Source organism: Lutjanus erythropterus, chromosome 14, assembly GCF_056507025.1.
Source record: "Lutjanus erythropterus isolate fLutEry1 chromosome 14, fLutEry1.hap2, whole genome shotgun sequence".
Lineage (NCBI taxonomy): Eukaryota > Metazoa > Chordata > Actinopteri > Lutjaniformes > Lutjanidae > Lutjanus > Lutjanus erythropterus.
In genome coordinates, this window is record NC_139330.1 from 17386621 (window position 1) to 17397588 (window position 10968).

Below are 10968 nucleotides of genomic sequence, written 5' to 3' on the forward strand. Positions count from 1 at the left end.
ATAACTAAAGAGTTTCAACTAAAATTAATAACCTGTGCTGTATTAGTGCAACACATTTATTTGTCTTTTCAAGGTACAATGTATTTTTGTTGACAGTTACAGTAAACAGTTTAAATAGTAAACAGTTTACACTGATTAGATTTTGGTAGTCAAATCTTGCTCTGACCTCATGTCCATATCACTGTCATGAATGAGATACCTCAGCAGCGCCTACAGGGAGTTTCTTGAAATTACGTACTAATGTCCACTTTGACTCACGGATGAACTTCTTAGATTTTGGTGGTCAAAGGCCTGTGAAGTCACAGGTTGCTGTGACTTTACAAAACACATTTTTGGCCACACCACAAAAATATACCGACAATTATGACAAAATTTCACACAAATGTCTAATAGGATACTGGCTGTGTTGAAGAGTAACTTCTTACATCTAACTAGTAACATGTAATTAAATACTAATATTATATACTAAATATTAAATATGAATTAAATGAATGTAATTGTAATCTGTTAAAATGCTGTTGATTACAACAAGGTTACATCCAAATATTCTTTTTGGGCACACTACTGCATGCACTTTTCTTTGGTAAGTGTTAATCTTCTATTTGATGAAACAATCATGGATGTATCCCTTGCGTTCAACCACGACCACAGGGTCATTTTCTCTGCGGTGCTACCTCAGAGCCACAGCAGAGCCTGCGCCAGCTGTTCTTGAACTGGCAGAGTGAGTAGAGGATGGGATTGAGGGCTGAGTTGGTCAGTGTGAACGTTACCACCCAGAAGAACATGGTAGAGGAGACGTCTAGGTGACCCAGGAAGTTCCTGGCCAGGATGACAAAGGTGATGATGAAAATAGGGCTCCACATGAGTAAGAAAGAAAGCACAAGGATCAGAAGAGTTCGGAAGAGCTTCATATCCTGGCGGGAGACGTGATACTGAATAGAGCCTCCAACTGGGGGATGGCTGCCTCGGAGTTGAAGCCTTCGCCTGCAACTTTTAGCAATCTGTAATACAAATAATATAATGTTACATAATACTGGCAGTCTGTACTTTGTGACATCACATATGGATTTACACATGGTACATGGTATCCCTTATCTTCAGTGTGTCTCAATCATCCATGAAGTCTTCTGAGAGCTCTGTATCACTTTAATGTCCACATCGGTAGAACTGGTTATGCGACACAGTATTGACAGATGATTGTGCAAAAAGCTCTGAACCCACACAGAGACACAGACACCATTTTCAGCTTCAGTAATTGATAAAGCACACACATCTCTGCTCCCACAATGATGGAGCCATGACTAATATTCACAGATGGTACAAAGAGAAATGTCAATATATCCATTAATGAATGGTAATGAGTTAGCAATAATATAGGTCTCCTCACACAATTTTATAATTCAAGGGGAAATGATTATGACATGAACAATCATTATCAAAAGAGCAAGTGTAAAAAATCAAAATGATGCTAAAAAACATTAGAGAAGCAAATATTCAGTCATTAGACTGCAGCGATGAGGCTGATGGACTGAAATGTTGCATCTGTTTTCATCTCTATTGGCTTCAATAAGGCTGGCAATATTTTGAACATACCAAACAAGGATCAAGTATTGCCTCAGTATCCAAAGTCTTGTATAGCTCACTCCTCTGTGACATATTGTCACCCAAACACATCAGTGAGCCATATCATTGCATTGGGTGACATGTTACTTAATTATCGTGAGCGTGGATGCTGTAGTTTATTTGAGTGACTCTTACCGCTTTAAATGCTCATTAGAGCATTGGATCCCAACCTGGGGTAAAGGGGGCACCAGATATCACAAGACTTTGTCTGCTCTGAGGTTGTCAAAATTAGATTTGCACATTAACAAAAATTTATACAAAATTCTGTATAAAATTATTTAAAAAGGTACATTTCTCTGCCCTCAGTTTAAAACAGTAGTCTACTTTGTAGGCCTCACCTCTGTGACCTCTCAAGCTTTGTGATAATGATTCATTAATCTTCCTTTGGTATGGCTGAGTGCGTATAATCCTACTCTGTTGGCTTGTAAAACAAAAAAAATGTTAAGGTTATACTAGACAAGAGACAAAGGTACAGGTTTTAAGAATATAAACAATTTAACTGATGTTTATTTTGGACAATAAAGCTTTGGAATGAATCACTTATTCTTTTGTATGTGGTGTATGTGTGTGTGTATGCAAGGTGAAGGGACTCAGCTTTCCTTAGAAGGGGGGGGGGGGGGATTCCGAGGAAAAAAGGTTAGGAACCACTGCACTTGAGCAACAAATGTGTATGAATCTGCAGCTGAAAGTAGTCCCCAAGTGCCCCAAAAAAGTCCATCCATCCATCCATCTGTCCATCCAATTTTTGAGAATGTGATGTATATGTGAAGGACAAACTGATCAGACAGTGGTGGACAAATGTCAGTGTCGTGGTGACCTTACAAAACACATTTTTGGCCATAATTCAGACAAAATTTCACAAAATAATAGGACAAAATGATGAAGTGATGACATTTTATATAAAAAAAGTCAAAGGTCAATTTAACTGTGATAATGTCATAATGTTCGGCTCTCTATCAGTCCTCTGCGCTCCTAAAACCAACTTTTAAAAACTACCTTCCTTCACTTCATGACATCTTTGTCAGTCAAAGAGCGGAATAAACCCACCTGTAGTATTTTGCTGTAACTGACCACAATTATTAATCCTGGGAGAAGGAAGCACAGTGCAGTGAATGCAACATTCCACACAATCTCTGCAGTTGTGTCAGGCCACTTGAGAGTACAAATGTGTACACGGTCCTGGGGAAAAGGCAAAAAAAATAAATAACTAAATTATATACATACAGGGATGCTGAGCTTTCCTTTCATTCATCAATCTATTCATACCTGCTCGGGAAATTCCACTTCCATCACAGTGAAGAACAGACTGAGGGGCATTGAAGCTAGTGCAGAAAAGGCCCAGATGAAGAGGAGGGTGGCGGTCACCAGCCTGGGATTTAAAGCGGCCACAGTCTGCAGCCGAAGGATAGCCTGGACCCTCTCCACACTGATGGAGGCCAGGGTAGTGATGGTGACACAGCCACTCATACAAATGACATAGAGCACAGTGTGACAGGCCGTATACCCCAACGTCCAGGACACAGTCCACCGCACTGCCACAATCAGTGGGATCATGCTGACAAACAGCAGGTCAGCCACAAACAAGTTGAGGGTCAGGATGGTCTTGTTGGACAGCAGTCTGCGTTCCCAGGTTACCAAGGCTGCTGCTCCTGCATTTGCTGCCACAGAGACCAGGAAGACAGCGGCAATAGCCAGGGTCTCGACAATAGTGGCGCCAACATGATCTGAGTGGTGCACCTCAGAGAAGAAAGAAAAATAAGTTAAGTTTCTGGAGTGGATTAAGTGAGTGTGAGCGTTAATATCCATATAGGCTGCAAAAGCTGATCTAGATCTGTGATGCTCTCTGATTTCACACCAGAAAAGTAAATGGGCTGGGAAAACGAGCTGATAAGGCATACAGTGATACCAGAGAAGGAGAGGAGGAGGAGGGATCAAGGGTGGTGACTCGCCTTTATGATGCTGTTTGCTCTGGCTGTTACCAGAGGTTGAGTCAAACATAATGAAATGTTCTTTGTGCTTTTGTCTTCCAATGCGTAGTTACACAGCAAGCCACATTTTTTACAGTACATCAGCAGATCCTTATTACACTTTCTTAAAAGGTAAGCAGGGACACATTACAGCAGAGCTGAACGGTAAACGACAGTGTATTATTTCCCACTATTAGACCCTTAATAGGCTTCCTTAGAGGGTGAACAGGGACACATTACAACAAAATTGCACTGTAAACTAAAGTGACATTGCACATCTGCTACTTCATAATTTAAAAAACAATGTATAAACCAGATCTAACAATTAAAGTCCAAACTTACAGAGTAGATGTAGAGGAATATTTTGCTTATGGGTGACTGCACAGACTAATACTGTAGGCAGATTATGTGATTTAATCAAAGAAGTAAGAATCAGTCTTGGCTAATCTGCCAACTGTAGGGAACAAGTTAAAGAAGAAGCAGATGTGTCACATGTGGTCTAATAAAAGCTGTATACATATATATGCCATAATTTCATAAAAAAGTACAGCTTGTTATGTCTTATTAGTGTACTATAACATAAAGTGCAACCCTTTCATGGATCACCTCTTTAGGACTAGCTCATCATTTAAATACAACACACTACAGTTTATTGTTGACTGGGACTCACCCTTCTGTGGGTCAATCCAAGTTCTGATCTTTAATCAGTCCAACTATTGAAATCTAACACTGTACAATAATATCACATAAATCACAAGTTAGCTGTTGAGTTCTAATTAGTTTGAGATCACTTTTATTTACATTGTGAAAAAGATTAAAAAGGTTCACTTCCTGGAAATTGATAGAGTCAGTGGCTATAACTACACTTTTGTCTAATGCAAACCCTACAGGCAGGATATGAAAATAGCAATGCTGGTAAAATACGCAAGTGGTAATCTGTGGCTATTAACATTTGAACATTTACTAGCCATTTGGCCAGCGGACAAAAAAGTTGCACCCTTGTCTACAGGTATATGTTAAAATGTTTATGGAAAAAGAGATTTACCTAAGAAATATGTGTTTAACATATTAGCTAAGCCAATTAGCTCCTTTCTCTGAATGCATTTGGTCATGTCTGGTGTTAATAATCTACCAGGCCACATGAGAAACACCCTCTTGGCTTTACGTCTGCCTCGCAGACAGGCTGAGCTTATATTCTAACTTTCCATGAAGACGTTTCCATATGAAAGTTCCTGAAAGGTGCAGTAAGATATTTGTCTAAGCCATATTAACATCTTTATTTAAAGCTGTTAGCCTAGGTTAACCCTTGGTGTCACGCTCCCTTTTAAAACCCACAGCCACCGCTCAGACCTCTGACTCTCCATATTGTTGGTTAGCAATACTAATCCATGTCCTGAAATAGCAGAGGGAAGGGATTAACTTACACAAGCGGTTTTGAACTATTCATCTGGTTTGAACAGTGTGAGACCTACGAAAGGTTAAGGACCTGAAGCAACATGATTGGAAGCCTAGTATTGACTAGTCATACACCAAAGTACTGAGCAAATTATGACCTGATGGTGGTGCTGTGTGAAAAGTCAACCACCAATGTCAGTGAAATAGATTCGTGATGGACCTTGAATATTATGTAGCAAATTTCAAGGCAATCCAGCCAATGGTTTGATAGATATTTCACCCAAAACCAGAAATGCAAACCTCAAAGTAGCACTACTGGAGATGTCAAGAGACCAGCAAAGTCATTGAGATTAGTATGATTAAAAATCTATCTAATGATAAGAGTAAGGGGCTATTTTAGAGCCAATCAAAGCTTTGTGGTTTCATTTTAAAGACTCAGAATGACAACCTCAGCAACTCAACACTGCTATAACTTGTACCTCTGGTTACATGTGTTGAGCCTGTGTGTTTACTGTATGTGTAGTAGATATGTCTTGTCTGGTTTTGTCTTCTGTTTTGTTTTTGACTCATTTCTTGTTTTGTCGTTTAGATTGTGGGTCTTTTGTTGATGTGGAAAGTGTCTATTGTATATGCAGAGACATCTAAATAACATAACAAGCAACAAGTGAGTAAAGTAACAAAATATATCATGGCAAGTAGTGCAGAATTAGAGACATGAAGCAGCTCTCAGTGCCATCAACCCTTTAATGACATTCAACACAGTGGCAAGAACTCAAAAGCACATCAGCAATAGCTATAAACCAACACAATAATAACATCATAAACCATCTGACAAGCTGAGATGTGAAAAGGTTGACAAACGCTGGTCTATACAGTTATCTAGGTGGCTCAACAGTTTTTGGTAAAGACTGGCAGGACACCTGGCCTGGCAGCTGGGACACTCCAGGAAGCTTTCATTTTGCAGGCTGCTGTGAGAGGAGGATGTCCAGCTGCCTCTGGAGGACAGGGAGGGCGGGGGTGTCCCTTCACATGAATTGTCATCCTCCTGGTCTCTCTATTATAAATGTAGTCACCCATTAGTTATGGTTATTAAAACTCTGGGTGATTAAATAGCAGGGATCCTACACCTTTTTCCAAAGTCAAATTCAAGCACTTTTCAAACATTTCTAGGCTTTTCCAGCACCTTACAGCATTAGTAAATGGCAACCTAATGTACATACTGTATGCATATGCTCAAAATGATTAGTCCCTCTTTTCATTTCTTCATCACATTTTTCAGATGTTATTGTGTCATACACAACCAAAATCATGCTTTGTAATAGCAAGGAAACCTCAACAAAGTGTCATGTCTCAAAATGTGTCAACTGTCTGTAAGCAGACTTGGCATACTTTATAGCTTGGCTGAACAAAGAAAAAGATTACTCACGTATTTTGATATCTTTATCTAAAAAGCGAACTATTCAGACAGAGAGGGTTAGGGTATTCCTTTCATAATGAGAGGAATACAATTGGAATTTCAAGCAGTTTCATCCATCCTCAAGATCTTGTGAAGAAATCTAGATCTAAAATTTAAAATGTGTCAGAGAATGTATTGTATATGTAATGTATAGTGTGGGAATAAGGAAGTCAGGAAGAATGGCATGCCCACCTCTGTGGACGGGTTACAAAGGACAGACTGATGGACATGAGCTGTCAGTCTCCTCAAACTGTAATTGATCTGTGCTATTATCAAAAGTGGATGAATTAGCAACAATCCTCAATTTCTAGCTAATATTAAAGATGAACTAAAATAAGGCCTGGGGTATAAGTGGCGAAAACTGAGATGACAAAATGAGTCTGAGATACAAAGTGAGTAAGCAAGTCTGCCATACCTGTCGTTCCAAGTCTGCAATCTTTTCCTGGTCTGCATGGTGATGATGTAAAAAAAACTCCTGACAGAAACGTCCCTGAGAAGAGAGATTTTTTAATTTGCTGAATGTCTTCCCTCGTATGACTGTAGGATTTTTATTTTTCTGACTTACTGAATAAAAAGTGCAATGATAACTTACCTGGTGCTCAAAGTAAGATGACATGCGCTTCTCCATGTCCAGTCTTCTCTGGAGGTCTTTGGCCTCCTCCCTCAGCTGTTGCTTTTCATACTCAGAGCAGAAAATATGTTCTTCTGCTCTTTTTCTGCTCACTGTTTCCGTCTCCAGCTGCAGCTTGAGCTCCTCCACCTCACACTCCTTTTTCTGATACCTACACATCAACTAATCTATTAATCAATTAATAACTCTAACAAAGAACATTCTATTACTAGTTTTTGTACAATTTTATACAAAGTAAAGCTTGTTACATCTTACTAGTATGGTGTAAAATAAAGTGCACTTTTTTTAGTGGCAGACATACAAGCGTTTGGCGATTAACAGGTAGGTCATGTCCTCCGTGAGCATCTCCTGCTTGTCCTCGGCCTCCTGTAAGAGTCCTTCATCATACTCCTGCATCTGGCTTAGTTGCTCCTCTTCTGTAAAGAGACAAACAGACAATAAAGAGAAAAGTTAAAAAAACAGGAGGAGATCATACAGAGAAAAACACAACCAACAATGTAAGATACAGTCTTACACATGCACCATGTAGTAAGACATACACAATTCTGACAGTGCATTGCAAGCTGCAGATTCTGTAATAATGGGCGATTCCAGACAATCTCAACATCTTAAAAACCTTGTTGTGACAGTCTGTTGCCCCTTGTTGCCCCAGTTGTGAGTGCCCACTGCCCACTGTCCCTCTGGCTCACCATCTGAATGGTCCTCATTGTGCTGCTGTAAGCGGGCCTGATTGGCTTCATTCAGCTGCTTCTCCAGCCATAACATTCTGGCCAGAATTGCCCTCACATAGGCCTCTCTCTGCTGGTCATATTCCAGCCACTGACAGGTCTTCTCCAGGGCCTCGGGGGGATTGAATAAAAGAATTAGAAGCACATAACAGAGACAGACAGAAAGAGAGTTGTGCCAGGGGGATGGCTCCAATGCAAAAACACTCAGCAAGACATGTACACTGTACACAGGCACAGATCCGCACTTAGAAGCAAAATGCACACACAGACGAGAAAGTTAGAAGTAACTAAAAATACAGATAAGTGGGTTAAGTGTGTGGCACCACACAGCACTTACATGATAGAGGTGAGTTTGGAGCTCTATTACATTGGTAGTTAAGGCACATTCATCTGAAGTGAAGTCCTATTTGACAACAGGAACATAGAGTACAACCTTATACATATGTGAATGAACAACACTTTATCCCGCTTCTTTGAAAAAAGAGGTCTTATTGTGAGAAAACATGGGTACAGTAGGGTTTAAAACATTAAATCCTCAAGTACTATGTCTACAACATCCAGAATGTCATTTTGATGGTATGCCGTGTATGAGGAAGTGTGTTTTATGGAGAACACAACTCCTCCTCTAAATGGGAGACTGACACTTTAAAACAACTGCTGCCATCTAGTGGTGTAAAACTGATAAGAGGGACTTTGTAAGTCAAACTCCTCAGGGAGCCACACAACCATAGGCCTTTTAGACAGAAGACATTTTGTCATGCCACTGTAGAAAAAGCACAAGAATTCATAAAAAAAGGTGATGTCAAAATACCTGGTGTCAAAATTGTCTATTATGTGCACTAAAGGCGAGGCAAAACATCAATATTTATTGTTAAGTATAATATTGGAATGATCTTATTGTAAATGCCAAATATCATTCATTTTAAAAGGCAGTTTTATTTATAACAACAACTAACATTTGTTGTAGTTTCCATAACTAAAACATAATGTGCTATGGATTGGTTTCAAGAGGAATGTCTCTTGTTTATTTTATTTTCCCCAGCACTACCCTCACTTATATTAAAATCAAGCCATGCTACACCTTCTTCCCTGCAACTCTGTTCTGAAGATAATGACACCTAATACTAGTTGAAATGCTCACAATCTTGTTCTTAATTTTTTCAGTCTCTCTGGCATTATTCTGTTTCTCCTCATACTCACCAAGCCTGTCAGCTTCTCTTGTTTCTCACTCATTTGCTCTCTCTGCAAATCAATCTTCTCATCTTTGAGGAAACCCTTACATTTTGAAGACGCCATCTCAATCACCTGTTGACAGATAGTACATGAGACCAGCACACAATAATGTATTTTAAGTTTGTCAGAAAATACAATTTCAAGAATAAACTTTCCAAAAGATGCATCCCTTCAGCTGTTGCCATTAGCAACCGCAGCAGCCAGAAAGACTAAGCTGAACCCAATCTTGTTTTGTTCGTGCAGTACAAACCAATAACTCCGAAAAGACTCTTCTTTTAATAAAAGACAGTTTGAAAGACAGATTTGAATAAATAGCTACAGTTTAACAGTAAATGGTTACTGCTAGCATAAAATAACCTTGTAACTTTAGTGTTAGCTAGCATAAAGTGCTGATAAGTAGCCAAATTACTACTGCTACTGTAGCCATGTCAGAATAAACTTTAGTCAGGTGAACTCTTATCTTTAAAATAATAATATTATAATATTAATAGCTAAAGAAGATTTAGATGGTGTTACCTTTGAAGAGAGGGAAGACAGCTAACGTTTTACTGTCACTGGATTGAAGTAATGTGATACCTTGAACACCTACTCACTCCTACAACTTTTCCAAAATTACGGTGCGAAACTCTCGCGGGATTTGTATGGTAGTTGTGGTCGTTGTGCAAGATGTAGAAACTAATTAGGTTTTTATAGTTTTATTTATAATGTTACCGTTGGACGATTAAAATTTATTTAGGTTCAGGGACAGGGGCTAGCGAAAGATGATAATTTGGGTTGAAATAAAATTGAAATTAGTTTAAAAATATTCGCAGCCTGACAGTTCCGCGTTAATATTTGGTAATAAAAATAAACTGCCTTTGGCAGGGTTGCCAGGTTTGTGTCACAAAACCAGCCAAATACCAGAACTCAAAATATGCCCATACAAACCCATAAGCACAAGTCCAACAGCTATTGCTATCATTGCAAAATGTATTATATCTACAAAATAAGAATATAAATGTTAAGTGAGCCAGTATTAAAAGCAGTTTTCCCAAAAAAATTCTTTTACCTAGGTTCTAAAAGGGCCTTGGGTGATATTATCATAAATAAAATATAGCTGTGAACATAAACTAACCTGTCGCTTTGTCTTTTCAGTTTCTCTTCAATTTCTACCTCTTCTCTTCCTCCCTGCCTGCCTGGAATACATAAATGTACTGTTTTTACTTTATATGCATTTACTATAGTTTATACAATGCCTTAGTACAACTCACATACCTTATCATATTACTTCACTGTTTTAATCATTACTCATAGTAAATACATGTGTGTATGTGCTGATTTGGCCTGGAGTCATATTGATAAGCTTTGGGTATAAATATATAATTTAATTCAAAGTATGGCTGTTTAATCATAGATATTATTCATGTAATTTGCATGAAAAATAGGTCTGCCCAACTTTTGATTTGAATTTGATGAATAATGTTCCCAATTCCACGGGAAAACCGCGGACCTGGCAACCCTGGCCTCTGTAGCAGCCATTGGTGACTTAATGGTATGTGTTTAGTTGTGTTTATATCTTATCAGAATGGCGCTTACTTAATTTCAAACAATACCTACAGAGACTAGTTTAAATGCTAATTTTCGACAGCACAGAAGTGATGCATGGCCTCGCTACGCCGCTGGGGGGCACTGCAGCATAAGAGAACCAGAGCGAACTCCGCAGGTTTGCCTGGATGTTAAATAAGTCCACTCATAGTTCTGCACTTTGATGTGAAACAATATTGAGTTACAGATGTGGAGCACTCTGAGAAAGAAACGAGAAAGGTAAAAGTCACTGTGTCTTTGCCGCCTGTTAATAACCAACCGACCTCACCCAGGCTGGCTGGTGTGTTTCATGCAGCCGCTGTGACTCATGAGTGAGGCTGCCCTGCGGTATCCACTCCTCTCTGCACATCT

At 39.1% G+C, this 10968-nt stretch overlaps 2 protein-coding genes across 2 annotated transcripts; both read right to left on the reverse strand.

Moving 5' to 3' along the window:
- Nucleotides 1-541: 541 nt before the first annotated feature.
- On the reverse strand, nucleotides 542-3630 carry LOC146315430 (free fatty acid receptor 4-like). Its single transcript, XM_084735223.1, has 3 exons — nucleotides 2890-3630; nucleotides 2671-2802; nucleotides 542-1001 (listed from the first exon to the last, which is right to left on the reverse strand). The coding sequence occupies exons 1-3, from the start codon at nucleotides 3619-3621 to the stop codon at nucleotides 654-656; spliced, it is 1212 nt and encodes a 403-aa protein (XP_084591349.1). The 5' UTR covers nucleotides 3622-3630; the 3' UTR covers nucleotides 542-653.
- Nucleotides 3631-5802: 2172 nt separating this feature from the next.
- Nucleotides 5803-10966, reverse strand: LOC146315431 (centrosomal protein of 55 kDa-like). The gene is given in 10 exon segments (XM_084736552.1): nucleotides 5803-6039; nucleotides 6515-6547; nucleotides 6857-6931; nucleotides 7034-7223; nucleotides 7374-7488; nucleotides 7762-7912; nucleotides 8138-8203; nucleotides 8882-8979; nucleotides 8982-9133; nucleotides 10890-10966. Coding segments are annotated over 10 exon segments (1194 nt in total).
- Nucleotides 10967-10968: the final 2 nt, after the last annotated feature.

Excerpts from the sequence above, each read along its gene's own strand:
- LOC146315430 (XM_084735223.1), bottom strand. The coding sequence starts at position 3,621 with ATGTTTGACTCAACCTCTGGTAACAGCCAGAGCAAACAGCATCATAAA. Across the intron at positions 2,803-2,889 it reads AAGTGGAATTTCCCGAGCAG|GACCGTGTACACATTTGTAC; the intron begins GTATGAATAGAT and ends CCTTTTCCCCAG. Across the intron at positions 1,002-2,670 it reads GTTACAGCAAAATACTACAG|ATTGCTAAAAGTTGCAGGCG; the intron begins GTGGGTTTATTC and ends TTTGTATTACAG.